Below are 14794 nucleotides of genomic sequence, written 5' to 3'. Positions count from 1 at the left end.
GAGGAACAAAATGGTAATAAAATTTCTTATGTATATGATATTAGCTATATTAACGATAGTATTTAAGTATTCTAAAATGATATATTAGTATATTCATATAAATTAATTTGCCTATCTTAAAATTGTGAAACACCTTTAATTTGAGTTTGTGATTTGGGCTTAAGTGATGTAGGTAGTCTTTTTCTATCTTTAAATATATATATTCTTTTTTTAGTATTACGAACATAATTTATGTTGAGTAGAGAATTTGGAATTTTCTTTTTAAGTACAGAAGGAAAATATTACTTGTAAATCCACCTACTACTCAAATATAATACTCTAATCTTGTAATGTAAGCATGTTATTTCAGTTTCTTATCATGTATTTATATTTTTGTGTATGCATATATTTTAAAATATTAAGCTTATATTATATATGCTTGTTAATCTGATTTTTTCATTCAACATACTAAGACCTGAGCCATTTCATAATATGTTATATCCATGTTATCAAATTATTAAATACAAATTGTTTTTAATAACCTAATTTCAGTTTCAGTAATATAGTATTATGTGAAAGTCTCTTAATTTCACCAATATCTTAATACTCAAACTGTATAATTCCATCCTGTAAAGCAATTAATATTAACTGTAGGTTTGTTTGTATATACAAACATTTTTAAGTATAAAAGCTTACCTAGACAATTTCGGGTTTGGGCATAAAGAGGTTGCAAGTCATCTCTGTAAAAAAATATAAAACTGGACAAAATTATCAGGGGAAAAAACCCCTTCTCACAACTCTGGAAATTAACTAAAGGCAGAAAACACACTGAAAAGTGTATACTCTTGTAAAACTCTTAGAACTTTGGGTAAGAACAGCAGGAATTTGTGGCACCTTTGCCCAAAGCTGTTCCTGTTCTCTCTCCTTCCTCTCTGCTAGTTTGAACGGCAATAACTGTAGTTTTATCAGATTGAGAATGCCACCAAAAGTAGTAGATTTTCTGCTAGAGGGGATGAACTTGATTTGTGGCAGAGGGTGAAAATTTGTGACTTTTTCAACTAAATGTGCCAAACCTGATAGAGGAAAATAATGGAGAAAATCAGTAACTTCGCTGGCCCAAGGTTGCAGTCCTTGGGGCAAGTGGTATACCAGTTAGTAACTTAACAGGTAGATCTTGGAAGTGAAAGAGCCATGGAAGGGTTGAGAGAAATTCTCTATATATCCTTGGCTGACTGAGAAATTACACTCATGTGCAATGCAGACTCAAGAGAACCTAGTAAAGAGTGAAAGTGTGAAATAGAACTGCCTGCAACATTAAATACACTGTACCACCCACCCCTCCCCAAATGAATTGATCAGAAAAAGGTAGAAGCCTTTTAGGTTTAAGGTGTTTGAGCATAATGTCTGCTGAAATCTTTTCCTTATCACTAAGCTATTTGTTTATCACTAAGCTTTGCAGATACAGGGTAACCCCTAGGAAGCCAGGCTAAAACATAACAAAACTGGAAAGAGACAGTGCACACCATGGGGAAAACAGATCTCACAATTGCAGCAAACTTAAAAAAAATAAAACAGAATCCAGAGTTGCTACAATATATTATCTAAAAAGTCTGTTTCAACCAAAAATTATGGGATATGTAAAAAACAGGAAAGTAAAACCTATACTCAGGAAGAACAACATTCAATAGAAACTGGTTCTGAGTGGATCCCAATGTTGAATATAGCAAAGGTTTCAAAGCAGCTATTATAAATATGTTCAAGTAATTAAAGGAAAATACAACAATGTTTCAGTAAGTAGGTAATCTCAGTAGAGAAATAGAAACTACAAAAAGAAAAACCCCAAATGAATATTCTAGGATTGAAACAATATATAATAACTGAAATGAATATAATTCTCTAGATGGGTCCAACAGTACATTTGAGATTGCAGGAAAAATATCAGTGGACTTTGAAGATAGATCAAAAGAAATTATTTTAAAGGACAGAATGAAACAGGTTAAAGAAAAATGAACAGAACTTCAAAGATTTGTGGAACAGTATTAAGTGTACCAACTTATGTTGGGTTGCCTCCGTTTTTTAAGTAAAAATAAAAGACACATTTTTCATTTTCACCAAGAACTTGATTGAACAACATATTCACCCTTTTGTTCCACTACCTTCTGCCATTTTTCGGGCAACTTCATAATTCCATCTTCCCAAAACTTTCTTTTCGAGTAGAGAACTGCTCTGTGTACCTTTTACAGTCTTCCAGGGAATTGAAATTTTTTCCATTAAAAGAATTTTGTAAAGAGCGAAATAAATGAAAATCCAAAGGTACAATGTCTGGTAAATATAACAGATGAATCAGAACTTCCCAGCCAAGGTGTAACAGCTTTTGCCTGGTCATCAAAGAAACATGCTATCTTGCGTTATCCTGATGGAAGATTATGCATTTTCTGTTGCCTAATTCTGGATGCTTTTCATCTAGTGCCGCTTTCAGTTGGTCTAATTGGGAGCAGTACTTGTTGGAATTAATCATTTGGTTTTCTGAAAGGAGCTCATAATGGAGGACTCCCTTCCAATCCCAGCATATACACAACATCAACTTCTTTGGATGAAGACCAGCGTTTGGTGCGGTTGGTGGTGGTTCATTTCACTTGCCCCATGATCTCTTCCGTTCCACATTATTGTACAGTATCCACTTTTCATTGCCCATCACAATTTGTTTTAAAAACGGAATATTTTCATTACATTTAAATAGAGAATTGCATGTGGAAATACAGTCAAGAAGGTTTTTTTTGGCTTAACTTATGTGGAGCCCAAATATCAAAGTGATTAACATAACCAAGCTGCTGCAAATGATTTTCAGCACTTGATTTGGATATTTTGAGTATGTTGGCTATCTCCCACATGGTATAACTTTGATTGTTCTCAGTGAATGTCTTGATTTGATTGCTGTCAACTTCAACTGGACTACCTGACCATGGAGCATCCTCCAGCGAGAAATCTTCAGCACCACACTTCAAAAACCACTTTTGACACGTTTGATCAGTCACAGGACCTTCTCCGTACACTGCACAAATCTTTTTGTGCATTTCAGCTGCGTTTTACCTTTCTTGAAATAATAAAGCATAATATGCTGAAAATGTTGCTTTTTTCTTCCATCTTCAGTATTAAAATGGCTACACAAAAATTCACCAATTTTGATAAGTCTTTTTTTAAATGCACGATGATATGACAGCTGTCACATACAATCTAACAAAATTGTTTTGAATGAAGTTGAAGACAACTAAGTGATACTAGAGCCATCTTACGGAAAAAAACCAAATGAACCTTTTGACCAACCCAATGCTAGGAGTCCTAGAAGAAAAGGAGAGAGAAAAGGGATCAGGAAAAACACTTGAAGAAATTACTAAAAATAACCCCATATTTGAGGAAGAATATTAACAGATCCAAGAAGCTCAAGAAACCCCAAGAAAGAAAAATATAAAGATTCATACCTAGATACATCATAGTCAAACTGCTTAAGACCGAGACAAAGAGAAAATCTTGAAAGCAGCAAGAGAGAAAATAGTTATCAACCATAGACCAATACATTTAGGGCTGATTTCTCATTAGCAGTAATGGAAGCAAACCCAGAAGAGCCAAAGCAATCTTGGAAAAGAACAAAGTTGGAGGATTCACACTTCTTGATTTCAAAGCATACTACAAAGCCATAATAATCAAGATAGTATAATACTGGTATTAGTATAAACATATAGATCAATGGAATATAATTGACATTCCAGAAATAAACCCTGGCAATTATTATGGTCAAGTGATTTTTAACAAGAGTGCCAAGATCATTCAGTGGGAAAAAATAGTCTTTTCAGTAAGTAGTCCTAGGATAACTGAATATCCCCATGGAAGAGAATGAACTTGGACTTCTACCTCATACCATATACAAAAATGAACTCAAAATGGATAGACCTACGTAAGAGCTAAAACTATAAAACTCAGAGAAAAACATAGGAGAAAATATTTGTATTCCTAAGTAAGAAAAAAGGCTTCTTAGATCTGATAACAAAAACACAATCCAAAAGAGAAAAAAAATAGTATTTTAAACTTCATTAAAAGTAAAACTTTTGCATTTCAAAAATTATCATTAGGAAATTTGCAAATCATATATTTAATAAGGGACTTGTATCCAGAATACACAAAAAACTTTTGCAACTCAATAATAAAAAGACAGATGACCAAATTTTTTGAATGAGCAAAGGATTTGAACAGACATTTCTACAAAGAAAATTTTAAAATGGCCAATAAGCATATGATGTTCAACATAGTCATTAGGAAAATGCGAATGAAGACCACAGTGATATACTGCTTTACACACATTAGGACATAGCTGTAATAAAGAGTGACATTAACAAGTGTCAAGAATGTGAAAAAATTGGAACTATCATGCATTGCTGATAGGAATATAAAATGGTACATCTACTTTGGAAAACAATTTAACAGTTCCTCACAAAGTTAAATATGAGTTATCATGTAACCCAGGAATTTCACTCCTAGGTATATACATAAAAGAATTGAAAACACTTATCCACACCAAAACTTATATATAAATGTCTGTAACGGTATTCATAATACAGAAAAGGTAGAAACAATCCAAATGTTCATCCACGGATGAATGGATAAACAAAATGTGGCATGTCCATACTATGGACTACCATTCATCCATAAAAGGAACTCTGAAGTACTGATACATTCTACAGTGTGGGTCAACCTTGAAAATGTTAAGTGAAAAAAGCCAGCCACAAAACGTTGCATGTATGATTCCATTTATATGAAATGTCTATAATAGGCAAATTCATAGAAACAGAAAGTAGATTACTGATTTCCAGGGGCTGTGGGGAGGAGAGAATGAGGAGTGACTGCTAATGGGTCAGGATTCCTTTAAAAACAAAAGCAAAATAAAAACATTGCCAGGTAGACAAAAATTAAGAAAATTTGTTGTTAGCAGAACTTCTCTAGAAGGAATTCCAAAGGAAGTCCTTGAGGCTTAGAAGAAATTATACCAGATGATAACAAGTCTACAGGAAGGAATAAAGAATACTATAAACAGTAATTATGTGGGTAGATATAAAAGATGTGTATATTTTTTTCTTATTTTCTTTAAAAAACCAAAGTTGTTTAAAATTATTTTAGCACTGTATTATTGAATTTTATAATGTATGTAAGTGGAGTATAAATGGCAATAATAAAGGACAGAGAAAGAAATGGATCAATATTGGAACAAAGTTGCTATATATTAGCAGGATTAAGTCAGTATGAATCTGAAGCAGACTATGGTAAGAGAAAGAGGCATATTGTAATTCCTAAAGTAGCCATGAAGAGAACAGCTGGAAAACTACAGCTAAAACATCAACAGAGGAATTAAAATGGTGTACTAAGAATGCATTTTTAAAAGGACTAGAAGGCAATAAACAAGCAGAGAAATAAAGGACACAGGACTTGGAAAATAAAGTGAAATGGCAGACATAAATCCAATATATATCAATAATTACATTATATTTGAATATTCTAAATGCTCCAGAAAAAAGACGGAGATTTTTCAGATTGGGCTAAAAAGCAAGATCCAACTGTATACTATCTGTAAGAGACACATTAAATTCAAAGACACAAATAGATTGAAAGTAAAAGGATGAAAAAAAAGACATACCAGGCAAACAATAGCAGTAAGAGAGCTGGAGTGTTTACATTAAAATCAAACAAGTACACATCAAGATGAGCAATATTACTGGAGACAAAGGGTAACGTGTTATAGTGGTAAACGGTTAATACATTAGGAACATACAACAATTATATAAGTATATGGGTATAACAGCAGAACCCCAAAATACATAAGCAAAAAATGACAGCATTTAAAGGTGAAATGGAGAATTCTACGATTATAGTTGGAGGTTTTAATGTTCCTCCCTCAGTAATTGATAGTTCAACTAGACAGAAAATCAGTAAGAATATAGAAGGCTTGAATAACACTACAAACCAACCAGACTAAACACTATACACAACAGCAGAATATACATTCTTTTCAAATACACATGAGGCATTCTCCACTATAGGCCATATAGGCCATAAAGCAAGTCTCAATAAGTTTAAAGGATTAAAATCATACAAAGTATGTTCTAACTACTATGGAATTAAATTAGAAAACAACAGAATGAAATCTAGAAATAATTATACATTTGGAAATTAAACAACTTCTAATCCACAAGTCAAAGAAGAAATACAAAGGAAATTAAGAAATATCTCAAACTGAATGAAAATGAAAATACAGCATATTAAAATTTAGAGAATATAATCAAAGAAGTGCTTAGAAATGCATAGCTTTAAATGCTTATATTAGAAACGAAGAGAACCATAAAATCAGTTATTTAACCTTCCACCTCAAGAAGTTAGAAGAGCAAATTTAAAAAAAAAATGAGAGAATAATATAGGATGGGTTGGAAATTAATGAGATAAAAGACAGGAAAATCAATAGAAAAATCAATGAAATCAGAAGCTGGTTCATTGAAAAAAAATCAAAAAAATTCATAATACTTTAGCTAGACTAAAGAACTAAGAAATAACTGAGAAATAAGAGACAACGCAAGTGATCATAATCTTGATGAAAGAAGAGTCATCACTGAAGACTCCAAAGAGCTAAAATAATTTTAAGGAAATACTATAAACAACCTTTTGTCAACAAATTAGACAAGTTAAATGAAATGGATGCATTCCTAGAAAGACAAATTACAAAACTTGACTAAACAGAACATCTGAATTGAACTAAATTAAAAAAAAATTGAATTATTAGTTAAAATTCTTAAAGAAAAGCACAAGTGCAGTTATGGGTTCGCTGGTGAATTCTACCAAACATAACAGCAAAAATTAATATAAATCCTACAAAAACTTTAATAAAATAAAGGAGGAGAGAATGCTTCCCAACTCATTTTATGAGGCCAGTATAATAACCCTGATACCAAAAGTGGTCAGAAACATCACAGGAAGTGAAAACTACAAATCAGTATCTCTTAGGAACATAAATGCAAAAATTATTCATAAGATATTTACAAACCAAATCCAGCAACATATAAAAAGGATTATACACCATGACCAAGGAGGTTTATTCCAGGATGCAAGGGTGATTTAACATCAGAAAATCATTTGATGTATTATGTGAATATATTCAAGTTCAAAACCCACATACTTATCTCAGTAGATGTACATAATGCATTTGACAAAATCCAACACCTATTCACAATAAAAACACTGAACAAATAAGAAATAGAAGTGAACTTCCTCAACCAGATAAAGGGCATCACTGAAAAACTACAGTTTACCTGACAATGCTGAAAAGCTGAATACTGTTTTCCCTTCCCCCGAAGATTGCTCTCACCACTTCTAGTCAGCATGATCTGTAGGTCCTAGGTAGAGCAGCAAGGCAAGAAAAAGGAATAAAAGGCATCCAGACTGGAAAGGAAGTAGAAAAACTGTCCTTATTTCTAAATGATATTGTATGTAAAATATCCTCTGGAATCTACCAAAAACAACTATATTATATGTGAATTTAGCACACAGTGTAAGAACAATATAGAAAAATAAATTGTATATTTATATACGAGGACTGAACACCCCAGAATTACACTTGAGAAAAAAATTTCATCCACAGGAGCATAAAAATAAACTTAGGAATAAATTTAATAAAAGAAGGTAAGACCTGTACACCAAAAATGATGAAACATTGCTGAGAGAAATTTAAAAAGACCTAAGTAAGTGGAGAGATGTACCAATTAATAGATTGGAAAACTCAGTGTTTTTAGAATGTCACTTCTCTCCTAAATAATCTATGGATTCAGTGCAAGTTCTATCAAAATCCCAGTAAGCTTTTGTGTAGAAATTGACAAGCTGTTTCTAAAATTGTTACGTAAAATCCAAAGGACATAGAAGAACCAAAACAATTTTTAAAAAGAACAAAATTGGTAGAGTACCCTACCTAGTTTCAACAACTTACCATAAAGCCACAGTAATCAAGACAATGTATTGATGTAATGATAGACATATAGATCAATGGAACAGAATAAGAGACCAGAAATACACCCACACACTTACGATCAATTGATTTTGTACAAAGGTACAAAGTAATTTAATGGGAGAAAGAAAAATCTTTTCAACAAATGGTGCTGGAACAGTTGGGTATCTGTGGGCAAGCCAAAAAATTAACTTAGACTTATATCAGTCATACAAAAACTTCAAAATGGATCATAGAACTAAAAGAGGTAAAAACTATAAAAACTTCCAAAGAAAATGTGAGGAAACATTTGTCTTCCTAGGTTAGGCAAATTTTTCTTAGATATGACACCAAAAGCACAATCCATAAAAGAAAAAATTGATGGACTCCAGAATTTAAAAGTTGGATTAAGAAAATGAAGATACAAGCCACAGAATGGAAGAAAATACTTGCAAATCATACACTTGACAAAGGTCTTAGATCTAGAATAGATTTAACTCTTACAACTCATTATTAAGTGGGCAAACAACCCAGTTTTTCAAAGTGGCAAATAATATATACAAATGGCTAATACACATATAAAAGATACTCAGCCTGATTACTCATTAGGGAGATGCAAAATCAAACCACAATGAGATACCACTGCACACCTACTAAAATCCAAAAGACTGACTACACTGGGTGTTTTGCGGAGAAACTAGAAACCTGTCGCACTGCTGACTGGAATGTTAAAATGGTATAAAGCACTTTGGAAGACAGTTTGGCAGTTTGTTATGGAGACAAGCATATACTTACCATGTGATCCAGCACAGGTGATTTTTATTTACTTCTGTTTTCTCTATTTTCAAGTTTTCTGTAATGAGTATGATTATTCTTCTAATTAAAAATTAAAGAAGAAAAATTGTCTTTTAGGAGTGTTGGGAAGGAAAATTTTTAGTTTCAAAAACAATACTGAGGAAAATGGGAAATGAAAAAGATTTCTCTTAATTTTTAAAATGTCAAACTAAAGAAAGAAGATTAGGGCTACTTACTTTTCATAAGCCTAATTCTGCCTATATTCTATAATTCAATATTTTTTTCTTTCTGTAGCATATGTCTGGATCCTATCAAGAAGCTAAAACTTTGTTGAAATCCTACTTACAGCAGCATGGCTATGGCTCCTGGATTGTGAAATCTCCCTGTATAGAGCAATTTAGTATGTGAATTAATCCATTGTCATGTTAAAAATCGTTTTTTTTCATGTGTTTTGACTACTAAAATTTTTTTTTAAATGTTGGTGGTTTTCAGCTTTTAAAATCAGAGTCATGCAACAGCAGTGTTCAGAGATTGCTGAAATTTTGTAAATATTTGTGTCAATTTATGTTGAAACATTAGGGTTTTAAATGTTTTTTAGTTTTTGAAAAAATAATTACCTGCTTCATTATATAGCTATTTTGTATTTATTTTTATAGACATTATAAAGCCATTACCCTTTTGTAATTTAAAAGAATATTCATTTTCTTTTAAGTTTTTGCTTTAAAGTTATTTGTTCAGCAAAGATATTCAGCATTGTGTCCTGATATCTCACTCATTTTTTCTTAATTAAAAATTGGAATTCAAGAATATAAATAATAATTCTTACTCGTTGATTAAATCAACAGACATTTGAATGTCTAATATTTGCCAATAACCATAGTAAGAAACTAACTAAAACATCATTTCTCATGTCAGAGAAGCTCTTGAATGCAAACTGAACATGTAAATGCAGAAAAATGTTAACCATGTTAGGGAATAATTTGATACACTAGTTATTCTAATTAATAGAGGATTATTGTAAATGCTTTAAGATTGCCTTTTTTCAGGTATTCTGTAAGATTCATCCAAATGTTATTCTTTATAATTTAGATTAGTAGGGACTTCTAATAATAGATCAATAAAAGATTATTTAGCTTTATATTTGTCTTTGTTTATACAGTTAGATGAAAGAGAAAGTTTAGTTACTCTTGGGTTAGGATATATATCTTTATTGAAGTTGGGAGTTTGTTCCATACTTTAGCCTCTTCAGTCTCTTCCTTAGTTTAAATCACAGATGAATTAAGCATTGGCTCTCAGACTTTGTTCCTTTTAGCTTGGATCTTTATTAAATTTGTCTCACTCCAACTCCAACCCATATGAACTATTACAATCTCTGATAAGGTTAATGTAGGGTTCTTGTGGTTTTGGTTTTTGGATTTGTTTTTTGTCTATTCTAAAAGTATGGTAGAGTTTAATTGATGAACACTGAAGTCATTCTGGAAAGACATACTTACATGTCTTTCAGTAGACTAGATTTAATACTTATCAGTAGGTTGAACCATGTGAAATTGCCATTTTTATGGGGGGGAAGTAGGTCAAAAATGGTCAAATATGGGCAGTTTCATGTGGATCAACATAAATATACTGTTATTAATAAGTTCCACTTCCATCAATTAGATGATATCTAGTGCTTATTTCTCTAAATTGGTATTTCCTTCTAAAAGCATTTTAGTCTCTTATCTGGGTTGATTTCCATCTACAGCTAATTTCCAGCCTTTATGTCTATTACTTTACCTCTCTTTGATAGTAAATTGCCTCTAAAAATACAACACCTTTCATCTTCTCTTGGCTCTTCACATTTGTGGGTATTCCGCTTTTGATTGACACAAAATAAGGAAAAGCACCAAGTGGTTAATATTTGCTTCTGAAAGTTTTACCTAACTAGTGAAAGGTCATATGTTAGACAATTTATTTCCTCAAGAAATTTTTAATTTTGAGGGTAAGATAAAACAAATATACCCAGCTGTTTTATAGACAGAATCTAGTAAGTGCCACTTATTTATTCAACAAGTGGTCACTGAGTGTCTCTGTGTATGTATTATGTCTGCTTAACTTACATATGGTGTTGTGATTTAGAGAAAGATTATATTCTAGAGAGGGATAAGCTATATAAAGGGTAAAGGAGATGGCATTTAGTAGAAGGCAGTCATTTAGCAGAAGGGGCAGGATATAGATGTGAAACCCAACATTGGCTATTATGACTCTTGACAATTGTAAATTATTTAATTTCTTTTAGCTCTATTTTTTATCTTTGCAAGGATGAAATTGGTACTTGTGGTTGTTATTCTTTGTTCAGTGTTGGAAGCTTAATAGAAAGGACTTCAGGCTGCCCTTCATCAAAAGTAGAAATGCTTATTATCTCTTCTATATATAATGTATTGGGGTTGTACAAAATATTTTGCTTTAAGAAAAGCAAACTTTTTAATATAAATCATATGTAATGTTTAATTTATAAGCATGCTGAGCACAATATTTGTAAGCATGATAAATACATTATTAGTGGCAGATATTTTTCAAAGATTTTTATAAGAAAGGTAGATAATTATGAAATACTTTTATATAGAAGGTTTAGGGGTAAGCTATTTTTCAATACAGGAAAAACATTTTATTCAAAGTTCCATTTATTTTTAAAGTTCTGTTGGGAAAAGCAAACTTCTAAATTTAGACTTCTAAACCTCTACTTCTAAAGTTGTTCAAAAACCCATGAAACTAGTTTAAAGTCCCCTTTTAGCTCCAAGGTTATGTTATGTTACCTGAAGCAAGCACTGAAAGATGGGTAAAATTTAGAAGGTTGAAATGCGAGAGAGAATGCATTCCACTTGGAAATTATGAAGCAAAGATTAGAGGGGAAATGTTACAGTGTTTGAGGCCAATATAGAACACTGGATGGAAGATCTGAGAAATGAGTCTAGCAGATGTTCTCAGTTTGGTAGGCAGAAGGGAGTCCTTGCAAGATTTTGTGTAGGGAAGTAACCTACAGTAAAACAGCATTTCACAACATTTTCTTCGTTTACTTTTTATGGAAATTTTCAGACATACAGAAGTAGAGAGAGTAGTACCCATCACACATGTATTATAAATCATGGCATGATTATTAAAACAATCTTGTTTCATATATACCTCCCCAAAGTAGATTATGTTAGAGCAAATATCAAACATGTTATTTCATCTGGAAATACTTTGATATGTATCTGTAAAATATGAGGACTCTTTAGTACACACACGCACACACACACACACACACACACACACACACACCTCTGTGTGTGTATAACCACAATTCAATTAGTATACCATAAGAATTAATAGTAATTCTCTCATCTCATAAATGTTGTATATATTGTTGGAATCAAGATCAAAATTACATCCATGTATTGAAATTCAAATTTTTGTTAAGTATCTCAATCTATAGATGCCCTCTCATTTTTTCTTTTAATTTAGTTATTGAAAAAACTGGGTTCTTTGTTTGCAAAGTTTCCCACAGTCTCATTTTGTTGCTGTTATTGGTTATTGCTGTTATTTCTTTTGCTCTCTCGTGATTTGATGACTATCTTTAGTGTTACATTTGAATTCCTTTTTCTTTTCTTGCATGTGTATCTATTACAGATTTTTGGTTTGTGATTATCATGCAGTTTTTATATAGCAATCTATATATATACATGATGGGTTTAAGTTGCTGGTCTCTTCTTTTTAACATCTTTATTGGAGTATAATTGCTTTACAATGGTGTGTTAGTTTCTGCTTTATAACAAAGTTAAGTTGCTGGTCTCTTAATTTCAAATGCATATTAATAACTTTGCATTTGTTCTCACCTCCCATCATGATTACTGCCTTTTATATCATATTTTACATCTAATTGTTTTGTGTATCCATTAACTGCTTATTGTGGATATAGATGATTTTACTACTACTTTTAACCTGTCTGCTAGCTTTGTGTGTGGATCATTTCTTACGTTTACTGTATGTTTGCCTTAACCGATGAGCGTTTTCATTTCTTAATGTTCCTGTTTCCAGGAACATTCCCTGCATCGGTAGGCAGACTCTCAACCACTGTGCCACCAGGGAAGCCCTGTAAAACTTTTGATCTGCCCATCATATCTGAGTGAGAGCCTTGCCAGGTAGAGTATTTTTGGTTGTAGGTTCTTTCCTTTTATCACTTTAAATATATTGTGCCACTCCCTTCTAGCTTTCAGAGTTTCCGCTAAAAAGTCAACTGATAGCCTTATCGGAGTTCCCTTATATATTATTTGTTGGTTTCCCTTGCTGCTTTTAATATTCTCTCTTTATCTTTAATTTTTGCTATTTTAATTACAGTGTGTCTTGGTGTCTTCCTCTTTGGGTTAATCCTGTGTGGGATTCTCTGTGCTTTATGAACTTGGATGTCTGTTTCCTTTCCCAGATTAGGGAAGTTTTTAGCTATTATGTCTTTAAGTATATTCTCAGCTTCATTCACTCTCTTCTTCTTTTGGGACCCCCTATAATGCAAATATTAGTATGCTTGATGATGTCCCAGAGGTCTCTTAAGCTGTCCTTATTTTCAGCCTTTTTTCTTTTTTCTATTCAGTATCAGTGATTTTTAACTACTCTGTCTTCTAGCTCACTGATCCATTCCTCTTTATCATTTAGTCTTCTGATGTATTTTTCATTTCAGTTATTGTATTTTTCTTCTCTTTTTGGTGGTTCTTTATATTTTCTAACTCTTTTTTAAAAACTTCGAACTTCTCGCTCTATGCGTCCATTCTTCTCCCAAGTTGTTTGATCATCTTTATGATCCCTACCCTCAACTCTTTTTCGGGTAGGTTACCTAACTCCACTTCACTTAGTTCTTCTTCTGGGGTTTTACCTTGTTCCTTCATCTGGGACATGGTCCTCTGTCACCTCAGTTTGCCTAAGTTGCTATTTGTATTTTTATGTATCTGGTAGATTAGTTATGATTTCTGACTTTGGAGAAGTTCCCTTTGTATGAGGCATCCTATGCATCCCAGCAACACACTCCCCTCTCATCATCCGAACTATATCTCTAGGGGTTCCCTTTATGAGGGCTACAGGGTCCTTCCGTTGTGAAGGGCCTGACTATGTGGGCAGTCTTTTACGCTTTGTTGGTCCCCAGTCCAGTTGGTTGCCAGGTCTTGCCTTGTGCACAGGCTGCCGGCTGCTGGTTGGTAGGGCTGGGTCACAAGGAGGTGGCTGACTGCAGAGCCACAGGGAACCTCAGGATTAGTGCTGCCTTACTGGTGGGCAGAGGCAGGGTCCAGAAGGCTCTGAGGCTGTTGCCTGCCCACTAGTGGGTGAAACCAGGTCCTCGGGTTAGAGCCAGACTACTGGCAGGCAGAGCCAGGACCTGGAGTCTGCTTGCAGGGCCTAGGGGTCCCAGTGCTGGTGTCAGATGGCTGTTGGGGGAGACTGGTTCCTGACACAGTTTGGTAAGGGGTCTGGGGTGTCCTGAAGCTTGTGCTGGCCTACTAATGGGTAAGGCTGTTGCCCAGCTGGTCCCATGACAGGATCTGGCCTGCTGATGGCAGGCTGGGTCCACAGGCTGTAGGATTGTGGTTTTCTTGCATCTGGTGTTTACCCCGTGGTAGGTGAGACTAATCCAGAGGCTAGAGCTGACTTCCTGGGGGCATGGCCAGGGCCCAGGGGATTCTGGGGCTGGTGCTTGCCCACTGGTAGATGGAGCTGGTTCCTGGGCCCTCTGCTGTGCAGGGCTGTGACCAGAGGCAACTGTTGACTCAGTGGGTCTTAAGGCAGCCTATATGGTGATGGGTAGGGTGTGTCCCTGCCCACTTAGCTGCTTGGCCTAGAGCATTCCAGCACTGGCACCTACCAGCTGTTGGGCCAGGGCAGGGCTAGGTCCTGGGGCTGATAAGCTAGAGGGATGATTCCACAGTGGCACCCACCAGCACCAGTGTCACTTGGTAGAAGGAGCTCCCAAGCATGGCTGCTGCTAACATCTGTGTCACCAGGGTG

At 34.0% G+C, this 14794-nt stretch overlaps 1 protein-coding gene across 7 annotated transcripts in view; it reads left to right on the top strand.

Annotated features, from left to right (window-relative positions):
* The window catches only part of ADAD1 (adenosine deaminase domain containing 1), a 110428-nt gene that overhangs the window by 38208 nt on the left and 57426 nt on the right, over positions 1–14794 (top strand). For 4 of the 7 annotated variants that reach the window (XM_079920676.1, XM_079920671.1, XM_079920675.1 and 1 more), the window contains one exon: positions 9083–9188. The exons of 2 other annotated variants lie outside the window; for them this stretch is intronic. In XM_079920676.1, the coding sequence (XP_079776802.1) occupies positions 9083–9188 (106 nt within the window). Of the gene's footprint in view, positions 1–9082; positions 9397–14794 lie in introns of those variants that run through there. One more of the 7 variants, XM_079920672.1, reaches the window with a different exon arrangement.

This window comes from Stenella coeruleoalba, assembly GCF_951394435.1.
Source record: "Stenella coeruleoalba genome assembly, chromosome: 4".
NCBI lineage: Eukaryota > Metazoa > Chordata > Mammalia > Artiodactyla > Delphinidae > Stenella > Stenella coeruleoalba.
The sequence above is the reverse complement of the archived record's forward strand: the minus strand, read 5'-3'. Positions and strand labels throughout refer to the sequence as shown.